The sequence below is a fragment of the Simochromis diagramma genome, unplaced genomic scaffold (assembly GCF_900408965.1).
Source record: "Simochromis diagramma unplaced genomic scaffold, fSimDia1.1 OVJJ01000216.1, whole genome shotgun sequence".
Taxonomy (NCBI): domain Eukaryota; kingdom Metazoa; phylum Chordata; class Actinopteri; order Cichliformes; family Cichlidae; genus Simochromis; species Simochromis diagramma.
Window position 1 is genome coordinate 8302987 of NW_024386883.1, and position 26773 is coordinate 8329759.

A 26773-nucleotide genomic window follows, 5' to 3' on the forward strand; every position below is an offset into this window, starting at 1 on the left:
GGATCGAGCTCTGTTGGTGGGAGTGAAGTGCACAATGAAAAGCTCATTCATCTGACCGAGAACGACAAAAAACTGCAACAAGGAGTAATGGCGCGACATTTTCCCGAAGGAAATACCCAAATCTCAGCTGACCTCTTACATTTATGTTCATTCAAAAGTGAAACCTCGAAGAGAACATCTGCCTGCCCGGTGATTCCTAGCACAAATCTCTCTCTGCTGGTAGTAGAGTTGTAGCTGCGGTGAGACTGGTTTTTACATAGCCAGCAGTTACAGTTGCGATTATTTATTTATTTTTTTTGTTAGAAATCACCAGCCTGTGCACTTCCAGCTCTTTGGAGAAGTTTGCTTCAGACTCACTTTGACAGATTCCACATCTGATGACTCGGGGGTTTCTTTTCCCCCCCTGTTTTTTGCGTTTTGCAGCAGATGAGTGAACCTAGAGCCACCTTAAAATGATGTGATGTTGTACAGACACGGTCACAATAACACTCATTGCTAAGTTAGTACAAGCTACCAGCTCGATAGAGATGTGTAACCTCTAACCGAGGAACATGACCCTGTTTATCTCTATGGGAAGGCATGTGCACACAAACACACATACAGTACATGTACATAGAACGGACACAACCAATAAAAAAAACGACTTCATACCCAATTGATTATTGCCCCTGTCGACTGTACATCCCAGCAATGATTTTAGGTTTTTGTGCAGCAGAGCATTGTCCCCTCTTTGAAGGTTTGTGCTATATATATTTTTATATATATCATCTGACTGTGAGTCTAACTCGACCTTGGATCTCCTAGAAAATCCACATTAACATTTAATGTCTCATTAGAGCCTCCCTGTCTCTGGCTGTCCGAATTAATCTGCGCGCCGTCGCTGCGGGCTTTGCTCGGGCCGCGATCGACAGACATTACCCTCAGCTGCTTTCCACTGCTGTCGTTCACTTGATGCTCCAGACTGACCTTTAGCTGTCCTGTCCATAAACGTTCCACTCTACATTAATAACTCGCTTCTCAGTGGCTCTCTTTAAATCCTCCCAGTGGAGGTGAGACTTCCACCCTCATCCATTTTTTTTTAAAATTTTATTATTTTTTGGGGTGGGTAGGGTGGGGGTGATAAGGACTTGACAGGAGACTAATTTTGGAAGGACAAATGCTCAGGACAGGGAGGATATCATACAGCTGGGAGTTCGACCATTACTGATTGCTAGATTGAAATTCACTTAATGTCAACTCACCTCCTGTGTGGCTCTCAGTGCATTTTTCACAACTTTTAGAGCAGTTCAGTTGTTAACAGAACAGCTTAGAAAACGAGAAAAAAAATCCACAGTATTCTGTACAGAAATCTCATGTGGACATACAGGAACTCTGACACTACAGCAGAAAAAGGCTTCTAACCGGGCTACAAATGGGTGTATAATGAGATTGCATGATATTGCACGCCTGTAGAAGAGGGCAAAACCCCCCCAAAAAACGAAACGAAACACAGTGTGTACATCACGTCCCCAAGCAGCGGAGGTTTGTTTACATCCAAATGTGATGCCTGGGTCTGGCTCAGTGCTTTCATCAGTTAATTCCAGTGCAGTAACATGTTGGTACCTGGCAACACATTAATGACATCAGGTACCAAAAGAGAAACACACGCTGTAGCACACCCTACACAGCTCCACGTCCATCCACAATCACACAAGCGTGCCAATTGTTTTACGCCCGATTCTCTCTGTGAAATTGGCAATTAAGAACAAATGGAGCTCATAAAAAGACTCAAATGGATGCGTGGATGCAGCACGCTGAAATGTAGAAAAAGGAACGCACGCACGCGCAGACACACGAACACACACGCACGCATTCAAATCAATAACTTCTGACATCAGGTGACGGATGGATGACACGTTACCGGGAACCAATCGGAACAAGATGCTAAAAATCACCTACACAGAAATACACCCTTGGCAAAGGTCACATAGAGTAAAGTGCCAGCAAACGATCCAATCAGAGAAAGAGACGCGTGTCCTCCAAGTTTGATTCAGCTGAGGGATGGAGAGAGATGCGGGTAAGCCTTTATACAGGAAATTATCAGTATGATGGGGTGAGGGGCGGGGGGGGAAATGGCAAAAGAGCTTCTGCACTTCCAACGAGCTGTCAGTCCTCATAGTGTCATCACAGGTCGTAATTGCCATTTGAACTGGCAAATCAAGCAGAGGATGAATGGGACTAATGCAGAGCCTCTGGTGCCCCAGCACTATAGATTCAAAGACAGAGAGATCAGTAGCCACACAGAGAGAGGAGAGGAGATTAGAGGGTCAGGTGACATGGAAACTGACATCAGCGTTTCATCTTCTATCCATCCTCTGGTCCTCCTCTCTCCTTCGTCCTCTCCCCTCCCCTCCCCTTTTTCTTCCTCTCTGCCCTCTTCTTTCTTTCCCCTGCGCTGGATTTTGGTTCTGGATTTGCGTTCGCTGCCGACTCTTTCTCTCTGTCTCTTTCCTCTCGCCTTCTCTCTCCCAGCTTTGCTGCCATGGTTACAACATCATCCCCTACATGAAGTGCATCTGCAGAGGACGGGGTGGTGGGGGGGTGAGAGACATGCAAGAGTAATTTAGTTCAACAAAACAGCTCATCAAGTGTTCAGGCATCTATTGACAAGCGTATTAGCTGCCGCAGTGCCAAGAAAACAGCACCTCGGAGCGGTGATTGTTCAGTAAACAATTATATTACTCTGTTATGTTTTGAATAATTGGTCAAAATATACTTGATCGTTTGTGCTCCTGTGAGTCTTGTAACCTTTCCAGCTGATGATTGCTCGCAGTGAACTTTTTTTTTTTTTTTTTCATGTTTCCTGGTCAATTTTTAAATTACCTGACAACATGACTCATCATTGAGATTCTTGATGGAGCCACTACTTGAACATTGCTAATCACCCCTAGAGAAACAGCTATGAACGAGTGGCCTCTGTTATTCCCGAGGACTTGAAGAGGCACAGATTCAGTGTTTGTACCAAAGCAATATTCTGCCCGTGTTGTTTCTGTGCTGGTACACATTGGTTTAAGATGTGCAATGCAGCCCGTTAATGTGCTCAAATCATTTAAATAGCTCCTATTACTTCCCAGTTTTCTCCTTTATCTGTTTCTGCTTCAATAATCTGCTTTTCTCAGAAGCTACGCACTGAAAACCATAAATGTTAGAGCTGTCCAATATTTGCAGATGATTTAGTTTGGGCAGTTTCTCCATCCACACACCCTCCTTATTACCTACTAAACATTTAGTTTTTTTATTGGTCATGTTTGTAATAGCATTGCTGCTGCTGCTTCAACAAGGCAGTTTTTTCCCCTACTGTATTGTGACTGCTTTCAAAATTGCTCTGCGTGGTGTCAGATTATCTGTAATTGGTCAAGTGTAAGGAGAAAGAAAAATACAAAAAAGCACCCAGACAAGCTGCATGTTTGATTTATGGTTTACAAAGGAATGCACAGCTTGACAACTGCACTTATTTTCTGACATGTGATTTGCATGTGAACAGAAGTTGGATAGCTTACCTTAGCATTAAGAGCAGAAACAAAAGTAAAAAAAAATACAAACAAAGAAAAAGAAAAACAGCACACCAATAACCCTAAAGAAAATCACTTTTCTCTCTTATTTGATGCCAAGTTGTGGGATTGTGGAGGCATTACTTGCTGGATAATTTGGAGTCCGATTTGCTGTTCCCTTACATTTCTAGACTTTATGCCAAGCTAACCAGCGGCCCCAGCCTGCTCGTTTAACTACATCGATGTAGCCACAAAACAGCTGGGATGCTGTGTATATATAGGATATACTTCATTGGTGACTGACTTCACTGTTGAGGAATTTCCCATTTCTTTGCATTGAGAAACTCTTGGGTGGCTCTTGCAGTATACTATGGATCATTTGCACTGGGAAGTCAGATCTGCAATCTGAGAGAGTATAGAGAAAGTATAGCTATGTGCACTTTAGAATTCATGCTACTACTTCTATCTGCAGTTACATCATCACTAAACACTAGTGACCTGATTCCATTGGTAGCCAGTTCATCTCGGTTTCACCTGTCGAAATATTTGTTTCATAACTGTGCAGGCTCTTTTTCTGACACAGTCTAATGTGGCCTTCCTGTTTTTGAGTGTAACCAGTGGTTTGCACCTTTTTGCAAAAACTCTATATTTCCATTCATGAAGCCATCGCTTGATTATAGACCTTGACAGTGATGCACCTATGTCCAACACCTAAGTGTTGTTAACACATTTAGATTCTGAAGTTTTTCTTAACCATGGATATGATTATAATCATTATAATTCTGTCTATAATTCTGTTTACTAATCTTCAATGTTCTTTCAGGTGTTTTGTTGTTGCCAAGCTGGTGAATTCATGGTTTTTAAGAATGTACCAGGTTTTTGCCGTCTCTCTGATTGCTTTATTTTTATTTTTTGGGTGGAGGGCGGGGCGGGGTGGGGGTGGGGGGGTTGACCCTAATGATGATGTCCCTCACTTGCACTGACATCTCCTTGGGCCTCATATTTAAAGTGCAGTGAAAAATCAACACTTTGAATCATCTTCAGATATCGTGTCTTCAAAGCTTGTCCAAGAACAGAGAAGTAGGCATAACCGGTCATGAAACAGTAAACTGTCCAATTAATGCGAAGCCTCTGAAAATGTGAGAATATCTATAAAAATTGCTGCAATTCCTAAAAAAGTTTGTCAAATTTTTCTGTTAAACCCCTTGAATTAAAGCTGAAAGTCTACACTTCAACCACATCATGATTGGTTGATTTAAAATCCACTGTGGTGGTGTACAGAGGCAAAACTACTAAACTTGTGTCTTTGTGCAACACAACTGCGTACTACCATTGCACTACTTGAGATGATCCCATTAGTGCCCATATGCTATGCTCTTGTCCCCACGCTCTCTGGCATGTTCATTAACATTTCTGCTTGTTTTTGTGAAGGCTGATGTTACCTGTGTTCCTGGGATGGGTCCAAAAGGATTGGTGGGTCTCAGGACAGGCTGGTTATACATGACATGCTGTGGGGGCATCATGGGAACGCCCCCCATCTGATGATTCATCTGAGGAGGGAGCTTCTCAGAGCACAGGTGAGAGCAGGCAGGGAAGGAGAAGAGTATGAGGGCGCGAAACAGGTGGGGAGTAAACAGAGCAACGTGAACCGAGACAAAACAATAAAAATAAACAGTATTTATTGGATAAATTAAAAATCTCTGACTGTAAGACCACGATAAGACTGGAAGTTGTTCTTTACCATTCCATACACAGGCACTTGGGGTGTCGTCATAGGAAAAGCCACTGGTGCTGGAGCCTGTACAGAAAAACAGGGAGGGGCGTAATGCACAATACTTTTTAATAGTGACCAAAAGAAATAAATTAAAATTAACGCTAATTCTGTTAGGGCAATTAATTTCTAATCTGTCAAAGATGTACCTCAAAGAAAGTCATTTTTTGTTTTTTTATGCCAAATAAATATTCCCATTTATTCGGCTTTTACAAGATCTTGTTAAACAAAATCAGCTTTAACGTTTAACAAAATTGAATCGAGATGACACCACAAGGGATAAAATGACAGTTCTAAGACAGTACAATAAGGAAAATGATTAAGAAAGCAAAGCAGTGCGGTTCTGGAGGATGTCGTGGACAAAACGAGGAGCGAAGGAAAGGGGGCTGAAGAAACTTACATAGCCAGTATAGATCATCCCATTCTGTCGAGTTAAAGGAAAGAGAAAAAAGAAAAACAGTTAAAGACCTCTAAAATAGTTCCGCATACCACAATCACAGCCACGCCCGCTCTCTTTCTCCAAACAGGCAGAGAAGATAAAGCGGAATTTTTTGCACTTTCCTCATGTTAAAATCATCTACTTTCCATTCAAGGCGTGCCACCATCTTTCCAAACCATTTGCCGAGAAAATGAGCAGTTTGAGTTGAGAGGTCAATCAGTCCAAAATTAAAAGGATGAAACCAGACTGAATTGAAGAGACGTGTAGATAATTGGCATGGAGCACAAAAGGCACAGACACATTTGGGAGCTCCTTCAAAAGTACTGATGCATTGAAAGAGCTGGATACAGCCTCACTGCCAATCTTCTCAGTGGTCACTTGGTCTCTTTCACATGACCACAATTATTAGACATCTATAAAGACTTTTGTGAGAAAAATCCAACTGTGCGCAATGTCAGTTTTTATCATTATCTTAAAAAAGCTGAGGCTTTGGGGTTCCAGTTTTAAAAGCTCAGAAGCGCCTAGAAAAATCTGTTTTGTTTTTATTACCTTATCACATTGTAAAGTCTACCGGCCAGTAGGGAAACACTAATGAGCGATAAAGCAACTGACTAAACAGCATGGAAGCCAGAAACCTTTTCAGTTTCTTGGCCATCGCGTTGGAGCAAACCCATCCATTTAGAAATTCACCTAGGATCCCTCATCCACTTATAGCTAGCTTTGGTTTGCAGAAATTTATATGTGAAATTATATTTTAATCCCAAATTAACCAACCATACTAAGTGGAGACTGGAGAAACTGTTAATAAAGCAGAAACCTTCACACCCATACTGTCTTGAGAAGACGTCTAATCAAGCAGCAGAAGTGGGAAAAAAAAGTGTCAGAGGGAGTGTAAGTGCAACCACAGGACCTTGATGACACAAGCACAAACTCTTGCAGGCAATTAAAAAGTAATTGTAGCATTTATTTTACCATTTGAGGAACGGGCATGGGTGCAGGTGCCATGGGATGGGTGGTGTGAGTCCAGTTGGTGCTGGTGCACATGGTCTTCGATTGCCAGCCACTACCACCCGTCGGCTTCTTCTCTACCAGCTGACTCCACTGGAGCTCTGGCCTGATGCACAAAAACACACACGATCTAACACGTGCATTTACAGGTGCACAGAGGATGCAAAAATCATTGAACAGCGTGAGAGATCCGACAGCAGTCGTCTGCCTGCGGCTCGGCTTTTGATGTAAGGCAAACCCACTCACTTTTTAGCTGGCGTCCCCCCAAACTGCAGGTCTGGGAGAAGAAATAAAACAAAAATAAACATAGCATCAGTTGAAAGGGAGACACAGCAAGACTGGTTAACAGGGAAAATGTGAAGAGAAAATTTGCACATTTTGTACTCACTGCCAACAAGGTTGGCTAAGGATGAGTCCAAATCATTGGGCAGCATCTTCCCAGAGTGCAACGGGGCTCCAGGACTGTGAATTTGAGTGGGTGGGGATGGCTTTAGCAAGTCACCTGATGTCCACAGGTAACCATGGTAACATGAAAAGAGAAGAAATGAGTCAAAAAGCATGAAGAAGCTAGCCGTCATTGTCAAAGCATAACATGCTTTAAGCGTGTGCTTGTTTGTGTGTGTGTGTGTGTGAGGTAGTGAGTGGGAATTTACTCTCATGCTTCATTGTACGTTAACATGATTATGTGTACATGTGCGTGCGTGCGCGTGCATGCGTGGTCCTACCTCCCCAGGCGTTGTTGTTGTTGGGCACAGTGTGTGTGGTCTGGATGGGGGTGAAGTTAGGCTGCAGGGTGAACAGCTCACTAGTCAGGTTTGGCACACTGCAGGAAGGAAAATGGAGTGGAAAGCACAGTTTTTTTCCTCACTTTAGTCTAAAAATGTAAAGGCTAAAGGCTTTCATCTAAAGACGTAGGGTAACTGGACAAAATATCAGGATAAGATCGAGGAAATAGACTTGTGACATTTAACTAATACAAAAAACACTCTTTTTAGCAGTATAGATAGGAGGCACTTTTTTTCTTTGTAGAAACTATATATAAGCGCAGACAATACACTCACTGGTTGTTGACGGGTACAATAGGTGAGTTAGAGAAGAGATCTGTGGCCCCTCCACTGCTGTTGGCACTGCCCACTGATTGGGTGCTGGGTGACACGTTAGGTGTCTGAATGTCGATCACTTTGTGACCGTCCTCCTAGACAGAATACATCAACACAATGTAGATGATTATGGTTAGTATAATACACACAAGGTTCACTTTGCTAGTACTATGTCAGACTCTTTTTTTTGTTTTTGCCTTCAGAGCTTCCTTAATCCTTATTAGCAGCGATTCAACAAGGTGCTGGCGATTTTCCTCAAAGGATTTTGTCTATGTTGACATGGTAGCAGATTTGTCAGCTGCACATCTAGTATTACTTGTTCCACCACATACCAAAGGTGCTCTATTGGATTGAGATCTGGTTACTACGGAGGCCATTTGAGTGCAGTGAACTCATTGTCATGTTCAAGAAGCCAGTTAGAGTTGCTGGTGGGAACAGCCATCAAAAGATGGGTACACTGCAGTCATAAATACTCAGGCAGGCTGTGGTGTTTAAACAATACCCAGTGATATCAAGGGGTATGCCAAGAAAACATCCCCCACATCCTTACACCACCACCAACCTGAACCATCCGTATAGGCAGGATGGATCCATGGTTTTATGAGACCAGATCAGATCAAATCTTCTTTTGTCCAAAAGCAATTAAGGTTGTGCTCAAAGCTGGATGTGTTATGCTCTTCTGCATACCATGGTTGTAACAAGTGTTTTTTTTTAGTTACTGTTATCTTCCTATCAGCTTGAAGCAGTCTGGTCATTCTCTTCTGACATCAACGAGGCATTTTCTCCCAGAGACCTGCATCTTGCTGGATATTTTCTCTGTAACCCTAGAGATGGTTGTGTGGGAAAGTGCCCGTCTGGCACTAACAACCATGCTACATGCAAAGTCTCCTCACCTTTCTTCCCCATTCTGATGCTTGGTTTGAACTTCAGCAGGTTATCTTGACCATGTCTACATTCTTTAACTCATCTAAATGAGTTGCTGCCATATTATTGCCCAGTTTAATAGTTTCATTAATGAGAATTTTATTAGATATAAATAACAAAGCATCCAGTGAGTGTGTATTTCAAGGGTTAATCTTCCTTTAAATTGTTACTATCGAATGAAAGGCCAGGATGGTTTGTTTGAGAATAAACTCCACTGCAGGAGTGCAGTATGTAGACTGAGAGTTCATTTCTATTCTGTGTGCATCTCTGTACACTACAGAGAAACAGCGTATTTCACTGTACTGCAGAATTAATGCACTTGTCTATTCAACTTTAACAACAGTGTGGAGGGCAGAAAGTCTTAAGACACCGAGGTCTACATGGTTCACACACGTGAACGGATTTCAGAGTGTTTCACTAGCATAGAAGACAAAAGAACCTAAAAGCACAGGCAATCATATTGTGGTTGAATCCCTGCAATAGTTCTGGCACGTGGTATGTATGAACTGTGCAAACCTGTCCACAGTATGTGGACAGGTTTGACTCACCTTGTGTTGCTGCAGTCGGTTGTCCTCCGTCTTGTCTTCCATACGGCTGAGAGAGATCCCCGTGCTGGAGAGAGATGACACTGCACTGGACAAGGTGCTGGATCTTAAGGTAAGACACACACCCGCAAACACACACAGGGTTTACAGGTCTCTTTAAATTTCTTTTTCTTTTTTGGGGGGATATTTTTTACTTTACTCTTTGATACTTTTTAACAACACCATGTAAAGCTAAAAAAAACCCCAAACATTTAGTTATCTGGGCACCATCAGCATGACCCACGGTTGAAATGTTTCAAAGTAGTGATCAGAAACGAACTTTGAGTAAAATCTGATTGTAAGTATCATTTAAGCAACAGCATATGATGCATGTAGGTAAAATGCAAGTTTTATGTTTGCTATAAGAGAAACTGTAAAAATCTGGCAGTAGTAAAATTCACGGTGGCAGATCAGCAGTACACCGTGGTTGCTGTAGTGCTAATACTGGTAGCAGTAAGGGAAAGAACAGCTGTAGCAGAAATAATAGTTTTAAAAGTAGCATTAAGTGAGTGATGCAGCAGGCCTGAGGTGCCTGTCTGTGATCTGATCATACCTGCTGGCGGTGGACAGGTCCTTGAGCTTCCTGCCTTCCAGAGAAGCTAGATGCTGCTCCAGAGCCTCCAGGAGAGAACTGGGAGCCTGAGGGGGGTGGGGTTCAGCAGATTACAACCATGGGCAAGTAGGCAAATTGGGGCACTTAGCTCGCTTTTCCCTCCTCTCCTCACTTCTCATTTCATCTCTCTCTCACACACACACAAAGCAGCAGCAAAATTTAGACATCACCCTCAAATTCACTATCTACTCTATGACAGCTCTTTGTTCTGTTTTTTTGTTTTTTTCATTTGGTTTCATCAGGTTTGGTTGGCCAGCATGCACATGTTAGCTTTGGATCATGCAAGCGAGTCCACAGCAGGACTGACAGGTCGGGACAGAGCAGAGCATCATCGCTGCGGGGCTCCAGAGTCGAAACACAACAAACACGTCTGTGAACCATCTAACGAGCCCATGCAGAGGCCAGCAGTGCACAAATGCTCTCGTAAACACACACACTTACACACGCATACACAGAAAGAAAATCACTATCCAAAATTTAAGAGTTAACTTGTGGATTCCACAGTAAGATTCATGTGTTAGTGGTTTGATTGGCTGAGGAAGTAATCACTGGAGCTAAGCACCAAAACTGTGTCCCGCTGGAAGCCAAGGAAGTTAACTCAGTCAAATGTAAACATCTGGTGAAAAAACCAGGTATACACATCGAACAGCTGGCCTGCACTCATTACTGGAAAACAAAAAGGATGGATGGGTTCATTTGGACCACATGTGATACCACAGTTTTCACCCAGAGCTTTACATTTCAGCACCAGAGAACACAAGGCAAACACAACAGGCAAAGAAAAGATTTCTCATATACTTATTTTAAGGGGGAAAGAGAGTAAAATGCGAATTCTGGGCATCCTTCTTCAGAGAAATCTAGAATATGCTAAAAGTTTAAAATTAAAACAGACACATATCTAGAGCTTAGTAAAGGCATGGTTCACTATGTTGTTGAATAAGGGCATATAAGGTCTTCATAAGCACTACAAACATGACATAAATGTAGAAAAGAAAAAGAAAAAACAACTTTTTTCCATTTAAGTTTTTTTTGTCACATTGTTAAAATCCAATGAAAAGGATAAGCTGTATTCAAGGACCATAGCAAAGTATGCAGTACTTATGATGGCATTATGTACACCTATCCAAGTCATATTTGCAGAAACCTATTTAACAAAAACCATTCGCTGCTCTCCCCACAGCTAATACAAAGGGACATAATCTGTTCAGAAAGTGATGTGAACACTGCTTAGATGGACAAAAGCCTATTTCATAAAGTTGTGCTGACTTTTTTTTGTATGATAAGCCTTTGAGTCAACAGACAAGCTTTGATATTTACACTGGGAAAATGCCTGAAAGACTGCCAGAAAAAATTCTGACATATTATATGCCCCAGTCACGGACATCTAAAATTAATCTGAAAAAAGAGAGAGAGAGAGACTGAAAACTTTTGTGGCTGTGCTGCATAAAAACTGATTTAAAAAAATCTTACCTTAGAGTAAAATTTGTTCTGCAAGGATTCAGATAGGAAAACATGACTAAAAATTGTCAGGGGGGGGGGAAATGCTGCTTTCAGGCTAGTTGCATGTGTCCTCTCTATTCTCGATTCAGACAGAAAAGGAGACAAAGTGAAGGAGTTAAGGAGAGTGAAGAAGAGAGGAGGAGGACGGGGCAGCTGCAGTGTGGGCAGGTCTGTAGGGTGAGTAGGGAACGGGAGCGTTTAGAATGAAGCATTATGGGACTGACTTTGACGGATTTAATACACTGGTTGACTGACTGGTTGATTGACTGATTGAGATGAGATGTAGACTGACCTGTGTGAGATCGGGGCTGTCGCCCTGATCTATCCCAACTCGCTGTGTCACAAAAAAAGGAAGGAGGGATAGGGGGAGGGAGGAGGGAGGCAAAATAAAAATAAAACCAAATGTAACAATAAATCAGGGAATAACCAAAAAAAGAAAGAAAGAAACCCAACAGACCACATAGTAATAAAAAATAAAGGGAAGAGGCGTGTTGAAGGAAGAAGAGGAAGAGGAGGAGGAGGGAGAAAGAAGAATCAAACCCAAGCATTCATTACTTCATGCAGTGGCTGTAAAGGAAAACAAAGAAAAGACAACAGAGGAGGAGGGCGCATGCACACGCATACAAACACCTATATATATGTATATATATATACACACACACGCACACAGTACATGTACACACACACACTTATAAATACACACACGATGAGATCTGGTTGGAAATGAAAGCTGAGCACAACGACTGATTGGACAGGCAGGGCACAGAGGGCAGACAACAGGTCATGTGACTGCAAGATAAGAAACATCCAAAAGGAAGACACTCAACTAATGTTGACTTTGAACAGAAAGAAGAAGGGGAGGGGGAGCACAGATGACACACAAACAGACAAACACATTTTGTTAGACAGGTAAAATGAATGGGTCCTTAAAGTCAACGTTAGTCTTTCTTTCTTTTTCCTTTTTTTTCTCTCTTTCTTTGGGATCAAGTGGCTGCATCCCAAACCTTCTTCCAAATGGGAACGAAACCAAGCAGCGAGGCAGCTTTTGAAGATGTACACGATTATACTGCGCAGTCTACAGATCATAAAACTGTTTATATTTATTGTGAAGCCCAGCAAGAGCTGTTAACGGAGTAACAGCCATTTAAAAATAAAAGAAACTTCTATTTATTAACAAAACAAAAAAAAAGAAATAGGGTGGAAATTAAGCTATTAGAACAAGAGAAAGAGATAGTGATAGAAAAAGAGCTTGCTTGGGCATGCAGTGCAGGCATGTGAACAGGCAGCACACGAGGGGTCTCTCAACTGGAAGCTCTACATGAGTGTCTCTCTGATAGCCTATAAGACTCTGGCGTTAATGACTGCCTTGAAGTAAACCCCTCCCTAGGCCAGGGCAAGAGAGGGACAGAAACAGGAGAAGATCTAGTGCAAAAAAGAGACTTGGAAGATTAAAGAGAAGAAGCTCCCGGAGGCTGATCTACGGTCAGTTTAGGTCTGAGAAGACTGACCGTAAATCAGTTCCCGGGGTAACAGAAGTCTGGAGCAAATCTCAACAGGTTCAAGTGCACTTTTCTGCAGATTAAATTTCTCCTGAGTGACAGGACGAAATGAGAAAGGAGCATTTAATATATTTATATGAAATCAGAGAGGAAGGAAGGCCGTTGAGATTCGCTCCAAATAGATATTCCCATCGTCTTTACAGGTGTTTAACTCCATCGAAGAGCGGCAGGACAAACGGACGTTACCTCCGCCACTTTGAGAAACTCGGACAGTTTGGTCATCCTGTTGAGGAAGGTCTTGTAGATCTCCAAAGCTTCTTTGCACTGGTTCTTCTTCATGTCAAAGTATTTCTCTGCGTGCCAGAAGACGAGAAACAGCTCAAGAAACAGAATTTACTTTGACCTGCAGCAGTGTATACTGTAAAAAACAACTTTTAAAAATCTATCTGGTACTGATTTTCCCTGTTAGGCCTGTCCAATTCTTGTCCATGCAGGATGAAATTAATTTTCATTAAGACTCCCACTTACAATAAAATCATAGAGTCTGATGGTCTCTTATCAGACCCTCACACCTCACTGCCTTAATAATTAATGGAAGAAAAGAAGTTGATCATTACACAGTGGTCCTTAATTGAACTCTGGAAGACAGTGGGAGGAAAAATTGATTTTCTCTAAAGAAGGATTAAGTGGAGTTGGATGGAGTCACAGTCTTGTGATCTTGACATCAGAGGAAAATTACCACATAAATATAGAACGAACTAAAGATAGATGAACTCTGGATCTGCCGTGTCGTGCGTACCCAACATGTTGATGACGCCTTCGTTATAAGCGGCAAACAACCGTATGGAGTCTTTAAACAGCAACATGAAGGCTGTGTTGATCACTCCGTTCGTCAGCTCGTTGGAGTTTGGCTGGACGATAGGAGGAACGAACGAGAGATGAGATATTGAAGTGACAGCTACAATTGCTTACATTAAAGGGTTTGGAGCGATTAAGGCAGATGTTTACCTGGAAATCCAGCAGTGCATCCAGCTGGTTCTGAATGATGGGCAAAGTCTTAATCAGCTTCTCTGTGTTCATGGTGCGCATCACACCATCAGCCCTAAGAATCACACAGGAGAACACACGCAGAACTCATCAAGCCTGTAGAGGAAGTGATGTATGTGCACTGAAAATCAAGAGTATGTAACTTCCTCCTCTGTGGTCTTCCTCTTTTTGTCGTACCTGGCCAGCTTCATTTTCAGCATCAAACATATCCACTAGCCCTCCTTTGCACGTGTCAAACAGTCTCTGCCTCGCTTCTCTAACTTTATCTCCGAACTGGTCATCCTGAGCTGTCTCGCTGACAGATCAACCGTCTCGCTGATGTATTCATTTCTGATCTGGTCCATTTTGGTCACTCTCAGTGAAAATCTGAGCATCTTCATCTCTGCCTCTGGTCTTTTTGTTAGTGGCATCTCTAAACCATACGTCATAGCAAGTCTCACTACAGTCTTGTACAGCTTCCTTTTCACCCTGCTATCCTTTTGTCACAAATCACCCTGACACTCATCTCTACCCACTCCACCCTGCCTACACTCTCTCCTCTTTGCCTCTTTTGTGCACAAGCCATTGCTTTGGATGGTTGGCCCCAGATGTTTAAACTCATTTGCCTTAACTATCTGTACTGCTTACAGCTTCAGCTTTACAACTGTTCCCTCCTCTTCTTCCTCTTCTCTCTGGAGCATACCTCCACCTCTCCAGGCTCTCTTCCAACTCCTCCCTACTCTCACTACAGGTCACACTATCATCTGCAAACACTACAATCCACTGTCAATCCAAGTCCTGCCTGACCTCATCTAACCCTGATGTAATCCCACTCTGACCTCCCCACTGAAAAATGTAAAAATGTCCTCACGCATGTCCTAAACCAACCTCACACTCATCCTTTGTTGGTTCAATACTTGTAATTGTTTTCCTTTGTTTGGTCTGTTATGACCACTAGCTTATAATTACAATGTTTTAAGATTGCAGTTATGATATACTGACTCTAATACAGCATTTTAGCATCAAAGGCTGTTCAATTTCTTGCTCAACATTGTTCTAGAATATCACTAACAGCGACTCTAAGCTTTTATTACTCAAAGGCTCAGTTCATCTACTCTCTATGCCCTTTTAGCTCTGTCTCTTTAAGGTCCTACTCTCTTCTGATTGGCTGCCCATATGCAAACAAAACTGTTGTGTTGCTCATCTCAAACATAGGCACAAGACCACTTGACACAAAAATAGAAACCATTTTGAACACACTGTTTTTACAAGACATGCATTTGCCACTTGGGGCTGCAATGACTACTTGTTAACATAAATGTACATTTAAGGAAAAATAGAAAATATATTTACTGTTCCTACTATACAGGTAAAGCAGAAGATAAAAAACAGGCAAAGTGTTACAAGCAAGAGTATCCTACCCTCTCTTCATTTTTGTGAAGTCCACAGCTGCTAGTCTGTAAGACATGGCTTTTTCATTCAGGTAGCGGCTGTAGCGTCTGATGAAGGTTGACATGTTATACCCTGTAGGGCAGAGAGAGGGTGCTGCAGTTAGAGATTGATCAGCTTGACCAATTTTCACATTAGATTAAGAAGCTACACTTATTTTAATTAAAAATATAGTCGCTTCTTTGTGACCAACCCGCATTTCCAGTGCTCATGCATTACCTTACTTTATTTATTTATCTTGTTTTCCTTTTGTATATATAATTAAAAAGTCACCAAGCATGTTTTTTTAATTTTCCGCACCCTTTGTAACAAACAAAGGGTACAGTCATCGGTAGGTTTTTCAGATTCGGTCCGTCTGAGCAGCAGCTTATTGATAGCGCTACAGAGGCAGCGAGAGTCCGACATAAAGTCATTTTGTTAGATGTACAGCACTGCTGAGTCTACAAAGAGCCAAATGGCATTAAATCACCTTGTAGTGCAGCCTTATCTAGAAAGTTGTTGAGGTTGAAGAGTGTATTCCTGGAGGCAAGGTACTGCATCAATCTCTGAAGGAAAAAGAACAGAAGAATGAGTTAGTGATTTCTCTCTTTCTGTGGCCTGACAGTTTCAAGTCAAGGCCAAACTGCCACATGGGCAGCCTGTATGTACACAAACGTTGCAGCTTTATCTGCATTTTTCAGAGGGTAATTGTGCTGGCTTGGGTGACGCAGGTAACGTTTGACAAAAGAAGTTCTTCTTTTTCCAAAGTTAAATTTAAGAGTAATAAAAATGTACCTTCCAGTTGAACTCTGTTTATTGTTTCGGTGCCTTTTTAATGCAGTAGTGTGACAGATAATATTACTGTGCACTGTGCACAGTAATATTATCTGTGCTTTCTGTGTATTTTCAGTGAATTAAAATCTAGTGTTATTGTATTTATATGTTATCAATAATTAGAATATCTGTGGCATCTTACTGTAAAGATCATAGCATATGTATATATTTGTGTATCTACCCTACCTATGATTATATATGAATGAAACCTTGCACAAACATCGTCACACGTACAGCGATTTTTAGCATCTATATGTTTTTTTAAAAGATTTATTATAAATCACGATTCTTTTGATTTTCATATTCACCACCTCCCTGCAAATGTGACGTTATATTCTCCATTTGTGTTTGTTTCACATGTCTCAATCCACATACATTGCTCGTACGTAATTTAAAGGTCACCAAAGTTTGTATCTGTGACAGACTTTTGTTCATGTCACCACGGAAACACGGAAGAAGAATTTGAAAAAGCACCACAGGCCTGGCATTTTGTCTATGCACTTTGCTAAGGCCTCAGTCATGCAGGTCTAGGAAAACTGTATTCCCTGAGCAGTTGGCAAGTGGTTGGCAAAGAGGGTAAATGCTAAAAGGACTGGTCCTTATAGAGGGCTTTTCTGCTGTCCTGGAGCACTCAAAGCACTTTATACAACATGCTTTATTCATCCATTAATAAAAGGACTTTTTTTCTGCACCTAAGTGCTTTCTAGCTAACACTGGAGCTGCCAGAGATTGAACCACCAACCTTTCAATTATCTTGTTCTACCTTCTGAGCTACAGCCACCTCGTGGTGCTGCACCAAAAACCTTCTTGTGATTGCTTTGTTTGCTAGCAGGCTTCAACATTTGCCCATATATTTTGCACATATTTTACTGCTATGCTTTACAGCTTCTCCACCACTCAGTGAGTAATTGTCAAGTGTTTATAGATATAGTGTAAATTGCTGTCAATGCCCAACGCTTGTTGCCCAAAGCGTTCATAACCCCTGTATACCTCTTTGCTCCAAATTTCAACTAACAATCTCCAGCAACTGCTCACCAAATGGTCAGGGATAACACATTTCTCATTAGTAATCAGTGGTTGCTATCAGCAGTGCACTCTCTAACCTGCACATGGCCAAATTCTAAGCTAGTCAGCATTAGCTGCTAACTTAGCAATTGGCGCTTGTTCAAAGTTGCATCTGATCTAAAAAACACAACATCTGCAACACAAAAGCAGATTTAAGGCTGCAAAAATTACACCACCATTTAATCATCAGTTATTATTCATCTCTGGCTCTCTTCCACAGTGTGTCTTTGTCCTGTCTTCCTCCCCTCACCCCTAACCGGTCGCAGTAGATGGCCGCCTCTCCCTGAGCCTGGTTCTGTCAAGGTTTCTTCCTGTTAAAAGGGAGTTTTTGCTTCCCGCTGTCACATCATATTATTGTTGGGGGTTTTTTCCTGTTGTCTTTGCATTATTGTAGGGTCTTGGCCTTACAATAAAAAATCACCTTAAAGCCACTATTGTTGTGATTTGGTGCTAGAAATTGAAAACAGCAAACATTAAAGCCAGTGGGTGACATCACTGTGTCTACAACAAAGTCTAATATACAGTCTATGGGTTTGACTAGCATCTTATAGTAGCCAGTGCTACCAAACTTGGGTATATTAGCTATCGCTGTGTAACTCACTTTCTTACTTGTTTCACTGAACGTTTGCCCCGTCTTTATTTGAAAGCTCTTGCCCTACTTTTTTTTTGCCTTTTACTAATTTCACAGCCAAGAAGGAAACAGTGAAATAATCTTCCTGAAACTGTATGAAACAGACACACTGACATCCTTGAAAACTGTATCATCATTCATAAACATGTCCAGGCTTGATGTAGTTTGTCTAGGTTGAGTTACCCAGGGGAAAAAAAGCAGATTAACTTTCCTGTAACAACTGAAAGCAGGCAGACAATTAAGAGCTCAATGGAGAAAAAAGGCAGCCTCTGGAAAAAGCTACATGTATTTGTTTAGTTTATTTGAGTCGTGGTTGCCAGGGTGGATCAGGTCAGTCAGCTCGCTGTGGTGTTTTAACATTAAGAGCTGACTCATACGACTTTTCCTTGATCTAGCGTTCACAATCTGCCCTCACTACCAATACAAAACAACCCCTTCTTTCCTTAACTGATATCCCATTTGCAGCAAAACCCATTCCAGCATCCACTTTTTAAAAGGATCAGATCACGTTAAGCAAGCTTTGATGCCAATTCAGAGGCCTGTAAACACGCAGTCTTTCTGGCCAGGGTGAAAACCAGTGAGGAAAAAGCCAGGCTAAAAACGCCCAATTTAAACAACCCTGACAAATTTTTAAAACATCATGTCACTGCTCATGTCACTGAAAGCTTTGTTGCTCACATGCTCTGAAAGGGTCATCGTCCCCGGAGTAATCGTTGCCACGGCACTTCTATCTAGTCTCAGAAGCTCATCATTTAACATGTTTGATGTTTTTTGGTCGCTGCTCTCGCAGGGCGCGCAGTGGAGCGCTGCGATTTGTCATACTGGCCATTGAAATGTCAGCCGAGTATTTCATCTGTCCTTGCTGGACACATGGAAGACACGGTTTCAAAGAATCTCACTGAGGGTGCGTTGGAGAGAAATCTCTACAAAGTATTTAGGATCGATCAAAACACCAGCAAGCTCAGAGTCTCTCTCGTGCTCATTCACAGAGTATTAGACTGTACAGGAAATGGTTTGATCGTCATCTTTTGCTGCCTAGTGACTAATTGTGTAATTAATTGATAACACACACAGGAGTCACTGATAATGAGAGGTTATTTGGTGCCTTTTTCTATTGGAAGAGCAATACTGATAAATAGATGAATAAGCTTTTCTACATTTTTATTTAGAGCTTCGGCAGAATCGTTTTGGCCTTTCAAGTCACGTCCCACCACTCAGGAAATGTTGACCTCAAAAAACAGTGAGACGGATCATTTTAGAAGCACCATAGTGCGTTTAAGATCTCTTTAAAACAAGCGTTTTTTGTCAGGATGACAAATAATTTTCCTGTTGTCACAAGATCAGAGGGGACAAACATCCTCCGAATTTCCCCGGGCATCCATACGTCGATGCGGGTTGACTCACCTCATTGCCGTACATCATGAGGTGGTGTGTGGTGATGAGCGCTTTAAAAACCACAATCCAGCTGTTGCTAGTTGTGCGCTCCAGCAGTGTGTCTGCCAGGTGGGGGATGCTGACGTTCAGCTCATTGGTGCAGTGGATCAGGTCTGGAGGAGACAAAAAAAATAGATGACCCATGAAACAATCTGGAGAAAAGTGTGAAAGCAAGGTGAAGGAACACACAAATAAACTCCAACCCCGCCTGTTCACTTACTGTAAGTCATTGTGAATAAAAGCAACAGCTGCTGATGGAGTGAACAATCACACAGACTGAAGTCATATTGACCGGTGCATTTATCTCGCCTCAATGAACAAATGATGGATTAATGATATCGATGAATGATATAGTCTCTATAGATGGATGTATCTCCAAATGCACATCTGAGACTGTAATTCAGCAACGCTGCCAGCCTCCTCTACAAAAATATCAATAAAATATCAACTCAGAAGATGGAAAGGTACATTGCAAGGTCGATTCCATTCCCGCGTAATGAACTTAAGCGACACATATTTTATTTAGGAAAAAAAAACTTAAAAAAACTGTCAGATGAATGGAGTGATGATGAATATTGACTGTGAGTTTTCTTCCCGAGCATCTTTGTTAGCGATGATGGACTAAAACAGATGACCCCCACCCTCCCAACAGTTAACATCCGAGAGTCGCATCTAGAATGTAAATTGGCCGTTCAAAGCAAATGTGGAACACGTTTTAAAAAAGGGGGAAAAACAGCTCGGTGCTGTATGTCAGACTCAAAGGTCTGGCAAACGACAGGTCGAGTGTGTGCTCGCATGTGCGTGTTCACATCTGAGAACTGGCAGGGAAACAGAGGAGTAGGGTTTTTGTTTGTGCTCAGTCTTGTAGATACAACAAAAATAATTAAATAGAGATAAGAAGTGTTGCTGGGATGGGTTGCAGGAATGTTGCCCTACATTCTTTAAGGAACTGGGCTCAGAAGCAAAATGCAAAGTATGTTTGGCATCTGTTGAAGCACAAAGACTTGCAGGCTTCTAGTAAAATGGTGCAAACATGCCCCGTGTTTTACACAGTGCATTACAGACTGCATAGCCTACAGATCCACTTATGTGATTCTGAAATGTTCAATTACTGTAAACGAAAGGTTGTTAAAATCTTCAGGGACAGATTTTCTTATCTTGACTTGGGGCATTTCTACAGTAAAAAACCTTTTTTTATAAACACACTATACAGAGTGCATTCATAATATATAGCTCATGCTATTTGCTCAGTGACATTTATCAGCAAGCTGGAGATTTTTTTCCTGGATAAACAATCTGCATCAAATTCTCAGTGATGCTGTTAAAAGTGAGATTGTGCAGGCTGCTTAAAGGCCAGCTGGTAACAGGGTCTCAGCTAATCCTGGTAAAACACACACTGGGACCAAAAGTGATAAACAGACAGAAGAAATGAATCTAAAATGTTACCAGATGAGATGAGAAATGTGAAATCAAGACGATCCGCGGTTTCACTTGAATTTGGTAACAAGACACCAGCAACAAAAGTGTGTCGCACAATTATAATGAAAGGAACTAAATTAAAGAGTCCCTTGTGCAATCAGAGAAAACCACTGTAGTCACAGGCAGACGGGGAGAGCATCTGTGTGCTGAGATACTGAGAAAGCTGTTTGGTTTCTGAGATCTGCTTCTTTTTTTCTTTTTCTTTTTTTGCAGGATCAGAGGTTATCAGTGTTTTGTTTTGAAAGCTTGATGAGGTTTTCTGCAGCCACTGAAACGCTGGATACCAAAGAGTCCCGGTTCACACCCTGATTAACCATTGAATGCATGTCGAAACACACCCGAAGCAACAGCGACCAGCGGCAGCTGATGCTTCGATCCAACTCAGCTTGGTCTTATTTTATTTTAGTTTCGACTGCGAAAGCCTCAGCAGGAACAGCACAGCCAATAATAAGTGTAAAAGTATTGATTATAGGTCGTCACCTCATTCAGCTTGGCCTACAATGAATTACGAACGCAGCCAAGACTGTCAGACTCTCAACTCTGCTGCATTAATGTCATGACATTTGGTCTCCTGCTTTAGGGCCAAATATAAGCCAAAGGTCTGTCCACTCCCTACATCTGAAAGCAGAAAATGTAACATGCACAGGAAGCAATAAAATTGGCACAAGAAACAATTCCCAAACTAACGCATATTGAATAGATATATGTATATATACGCAACAATAAAATCCTCAATTCCTCCTTTAAAATCCTTAATGTGCGCCTCTTGCATTCCATGTCTAAATTAGGACCATTTCTCTGAAACCCTGCATGTTTGCTTTTATGTTCATGGCCTTTTAACCTGCAAGGACTAGAGCTTCTAGTAGTTTTATGTGACACTTGAATAAAAACGATGTAAGATGAGGCAACAGAGTGGAAAAATAACCACATATTTGCCTCATATTTAGAGGTAGCTGAGCTCAAAAGCAGAGCTTGAAGGATGATCCTAGGAAATTCAGAAACAACTAAATATAAAACAAACAAACAAACATCTATATCAAGCTGTAACTAAACAGCAGACAAGGTCAAAAGGTGTTCAGTTTCACACTGCCTGTGAGTAACCAGTAACTAATTCACTGGAGGTTTAGAGATATTTAACTTTTAGTAGGGTAATTACTACATTTCCATGTCCCAATCTATTTGTTCCTTTGGGTGACAATTCATCAGCTGGGATTTAACCATCGATGTGTGGCTGTGCAAATAGCCAGAGGGATGTGATGATGATGACAATGATGATGATGAAGTATTGATTGCACGATTGCCAGCTGGGATTATCGATAAGCCGAAATCCACACAGGAAAAAAAATGCAGATAACGAACACAAAAAGAAGTGAGATTTATGCTGCAAGCGTGCAAAGGTTTGCACGATTACACGACAACACGGCGCTAAATTTAAGACACCTGTAATACTGGTTAGGATCAAATGTAAGAGCAGAGTTTTAAAGTATGCATGACTGAAGGGATTTGAGCTCATAAAGAGATTTACTTTAAAATGCAATAAAAACTTTTTTTCCCCCTCCCATGTGTTTTAAGGCCTTGGCGTTAAAAAAGAAAAAAAAAAGTGAATATCATTCAGAGCGTGTAATTGAACTACAAGATGTCAGAGTAAGCATGTGTGTGCGTGGCGGGGAGGGGGGGGATTCATGTATATTACTCTTCTGTTTGACCGCCTGTGCGGCTGAGCCCCGTCATCCGTTGTATTTTTGCTCATCTGTCGTCACTTCTTCCTCTTTCTCGCTGCTGCCTTTCACTAAATCCAGCCGAGAGGCCAAAAGCGAAGAACATCGGAGCAAAAAAGGCAGATAATTATTCTCAACACAATTAGCTTCTTTTTGAATAAATCTACAACGTGACGCTACAGCATTTCAGCAGTGACGCACAAGCAAAGAAATCATACAGTGAATACCACTGCTGACTGTGCTCTGGGGGCAGAAGGTAATTTTTAGCCTGATTACTCTTCTACTATGTCATTACCCTGTGTTTGTGTGTGTGTCATGCTCATTATTTGCTGTGGGTCATCAAAGATGAACATTTGCCACTGAAGTCACCTACCACAGCGGCAAGGTCATGACCCTGTAAGAGGGGGGAAAAAAAGGATGCCTGGGTTTGGTCACTCTGAATAGATTTATTGTGTGTAGCATTTACTCTATGCTGTGCCTGCTGTGGTGGATCAATAACAACTAGAGTGTATTTTAACTCTGCTTATCAAACTAACCTCAGATTATTTTAACAGATTCTTTCTTTCCAATCTGAACAGTTTCTTCCCGGCAGCTCTGTATTCTTTTAGCCACACCGAGTTTGCTCCACTCGCTCGTGTCCTCCATGCAGAGAGCTTTTATAATAAGCTTTGCATTATCTGAAAATACAAACCAAATGTCCGCCGTTTTCTCATAACCTGAGTTTACCACGCAGGTTCGGTTAGAAAAGAGTCTCAGATGCATTGATGGTTGAACAAAGAGACCTGTGATTGCATGCAGTCCTGTACAGCTGACTCATCAGAAGCTCCTTGAGAGCAGTTGTGTTCACTGCCTTTTCTTTGCATTCTTTATTCACTTCCCCACCAAGGTCCTCTCAGTCAAATTAAGGCTCAGGCCCACTGACCGCCTGATGACAAACACACTTCCTTCCTGGATCGCTTCCTTAACCTTAAAAGTGTGCCCTAATGCGAATGAGAGAGAGTGCTGGATGTTGGCTTAGAAGAGAGGCTCTCTAGCTGGAAATAGAAAGTATTTTATTGCGGCATCTATTAGAACAGCTGCATCTGAATGGCTTCAGTACAAAATTGCTTATTTAACTAAAAAATGTGATTCACACTTCCATGGGAGTGAATCAAATCTACAAAGGAGTCGTATCAATGTGGAAAAGGAGAATAAACCACCTTCACCAGAATAAACTGACCGACTCTGAGAGAAACTTCTCTGCCCTTGTGAGTCGTGACAAAAACTGTTTTATAATCCACTTGACAGATGGACATTTGTCATGTAAATGCTCCGGTTCTATTTTAAGATTTTCTGCTCTCACCCTTGAGTTAAGTGACATTTACTAGTTTCTGAGATACACCCACTCGTGGCGGGCGCTGAAGGTGGATGACCTTCTGCCGTTTAATATCTGCAGGGGTGCAATGTTCTCATAAAACTGGGGCGTCTGTGGCGAGCACAATAACAAACCAGCACCGGTACCAGTCTGTTGATGCAATTGCGGCGATACTGAACGTGGAGCCATCAGTAGGTTTGATTCTCTTCTACTTATTTTTCCAAGGATGTGTGAAACTGTGTATAGCGTAAAACATCAGCCTCACAACAGGGATACAGCAACACTACCACCAAAAAACCTTAATAATTAACACTGAGCGCCTGCCACCATCGAGGTAAGATTAATATGAAATCAAAGCAGCAGGAATTACTCTAGAGCAGGGGTGGGCAACTCCAGGCCTCGAGGGCCGGTGTCCCTGCAGGTTTTAGATGTGTCCTTGAACCAACACAGCTGATTTAAATGACTAAATTAGCTCCTCAACATGTCTTGAAGTTCTCCAGAGGCCTGGTAACGAACTAATCATGTGATTCAGGTGTGTTGACCCAAGGTGAGATCTAAAACCTGCAGGACACCGGCCCTCGAGGCCTGGAATTGCCCACCCCTGCTCTAGAGTCACAAAAGGGCTCCTTCATCGTAAATGCTCAGAGAAACCTGCTTCTGAGCCCCCACTGGGTGTTTCCTGCTTCTTCTTCTTCTTTTTCTTTTTTTTTTTAGTGAGGCAGCCCTCTTTAGATATATTACACTGAAACGCCTGGTGGCATATCTTGTAAGGGAGCCCAAAATCCACAGTGGTACCCTCTGCTGTGGACATGACTGACCAATCCACTGCCAAACTTGCCGGGCGACCGACTGACTGGGTGGGTGTGTAGCTGGATGACTGGCTGTTTGGCCACTTGCCTCATGGTCTCTCTCTGACTGATTTATCCACATTTCCTGCAGATTCGCTGTCTTGCTGTCTGTCTGCCTGCCTGCATGTGAGTGTGACTGGCAGTGCCATTGATCACCCATGCTCTCTATTGATCATGTCAAGTAATTATAGTGAGGCAGAAAAGCCACCTAACCTAACAGCCACCTAATAATCACTGATGCAATCCACATGTGAGAAATCCTCTTTATCACTGTGTGCATCATTGCTACTGATTGCATAGACAATTAGCTGGGGAGTGGAAAAAGTGCACTGCTCTTCCTAAAACCTTTACAGGGTCCTCAGCACGTTTAGGACTGACCAGCAGCGCGTTTATCAGCGAGAATGCATGGCAGAAAAATGTTGCACAATAACGCACATTCTGTACTGAAGAGTCTCCAAGGGACATAGTGCTGCTGCTGCTGCTCCTGATAGTGGCATTAATAATGGATAGGCCTACACTGGTTGCAATATGATTAGCTTATACCAGAGTGGCCTATTTCCCCTGAATGACATGCACAGATAATGCCTGGCTTGCCCCCCTCTCGCCTTATATTAAAAAAAGAGAGACGAAGAAGATCTCCGCTTGCTCTGATGGTCAGTGGTGGAGCCTGTGTGCGCTCGGCTGCTGCGTAAATCACGTTTTAATCTAATGGAATGTAACGGTGCCTAATTAAAGAAGCTGTGAACATAAGCGGGCCGGATGAGAGAGAGAGAGAGGGGTGGTGGGGGGGAGCGTAATGCTGTTTATACAAGCTACCCTTTGTGAGGAAAAAGATGCTGGTCGCTTGATGCATGCATGCAGGCAGGCTGCCTATCTATACAGTAAGCAGTGATGGTATGCTTAACCTACAGTCAAGGTGTTTCTTCTTGGGTCCGCTGACTTCGTGCGTCGTGGCCTTGCAGACGGCTTTGCTGATGGCAGACCCGGTCATGCTGTGCTGTGCGGCGGCGATCCGGTCGGTCAAAGACTGTCCCGACATGTTACGGAGGAGGAGGAGGCGGTGGTGGTGGTGGTGGAGGAGGAGGAGGATGAGGAGGCAGGCGGAGGAGTGATGGTCGAGTCCGGGTGGGGGGAACCGGGGAGGACGATCAAAATGTCTTTAGCGGCAGGGAAGAGGAGGAGGAGGGTAGTGCCCTCTGTGAGAATCGGCCAGAGGAGGGAGAAGAGGAGGAGGTGGTGGTGGTGGAGGAGGACAGCAGCGTACACGGACGAGGATCCGGTGGGAGAATTCATGCGGCGGCCAAATAAAGCGTTAAACGGTCACACATCCAGAGAAGCATCCAAAAATCCAGCGCAGGGCAACAGGGTGGCCCAGCTACAGAAATAATCAACCTGCTTGTAAAAAAGAAGAAAATCGGTGTAGCCTGTCAGAGCGGCCTGCATCCAAAGCTGGTCAGTGTATTAATATAATCTACAGTATCCCTGAAATAGACGCTGCTGAGGGTGAAATGCCGGCGCAGAGAGTCCGTGCCAGAGCGCTGAATCACAAAAAAGCAATGTCAGTGATAGAAAGACGGCCGGCGATGATTATGAAATCTATGCGGCATCACCATGACTGAAGACTAATTTTTCAAAGACACGGGCTGTAGCATTGTCCTTTCCCTCCCCTTTTCCTTCTTCTTCACCCGGTATCTCCTCTGAACGTGTGCACAGATCCGACTGCAAGCGCCTCTCTGATCCGCACACAGCACCCCGCGCTGGCTGCATCAAACCTCAGCCGCTGTGATTTTTATCCCCAGTCTTTTTAATCTTCTTTACAAAAGGGTGTATTTCTCTGCTGAGGTTTCCGATAGGCCAATTCTGATTTTTTTTTTTTTTTTTTTTTTTTTTTTTTTTTTTTTTGTCAGTCAAACTTGTGTGTAAAATGGCAGCACATGAATCAGGTGACTGAGAAACGAGGGCGATTGGACCACCTCTCGGGTCCGGGG

At 42.5% G+C, this 26773-nt stretch overlaps 1 protein-coding gene across 5 annotated transcripts; it reads right to left on the minus strand.

Annotated features, from left to right (window-relative positions):
* Positions 1–286: 286 nt before the first annotated feature.
* LOC120733741 (phosphatidylinositol-binding clathrin assembly protein-like) lies at positions 287–26664 on the minus strand. Of its 5 annotated transcripts, none has more exons than XM_040032119.1 (19): positions 25695–26664; positions 19357–19499; positions 15913–15988; positions 15416–15518; positions 13977–14070; positions 13768–13879; positions 13215–13321; positions 11762–11803; positions 9910–9995; positions 9321–9423; positions 7810–7943; positions 7474–7571; positions 7137–7250; positions 6995–7025; positions 6713–6854; positions 5702–5725; positions 5272–5328; positions 4973–5092; positions 287–2555 (listed from the first exon to the last, which is right to left on the minus strand). In XM_040032119.1, exons 1-19 carry the CDS (start codon positions 25822–25824, stop codon positions 2541–2543), a joined length of 1731 nt encoding a protein of 576 aa, XP_039888053.1. In that variant the 5' UTR covers positions 25825–26664; the 3' UTR covers positions 287–2540. The 5 variants fall into 5 exon arrangements, with proteins under 5 accessions (XP_039888053.1, XP_039888056.1, XP_039888058.1 ...); XM_040032122.1 differs by having other exon boundaries at positions 9321–9384; positions 25695–25824; XM_040032124.1 differs by lacking the exon at positions 11762–11803 and having other exon boundaries at positions 9321–9384; positions 25695–25824.
* Positions 26665–26773: the final 109 nt, after the last annotated feature.

Excerpts from the sequence above, each read along its gene's own strand:
- LOC120733741 (XM_040032119.1), bottom strand. The coding sequence starts at position 25,824 with ATGTCGGGACAGTCTTTGACCGACCGGATCGCCGCCGCACAGCACAGC. Across the intron at positions 15,519-15,912 it reads AGATAAGGCTGCACTACAAG|GGTATAACATGTCAACCTTC; the intron begins GTGATTTAATGC and ends TCTGCCCTACAG. Across the intron at positions 14,071-15,415 it reads TTCACAAAAATGAAGAGAGG|GGCTGATGGTGTGATGCGCA; the intron begins GTAGGATACTCT and ends TGTGATTCTTAG.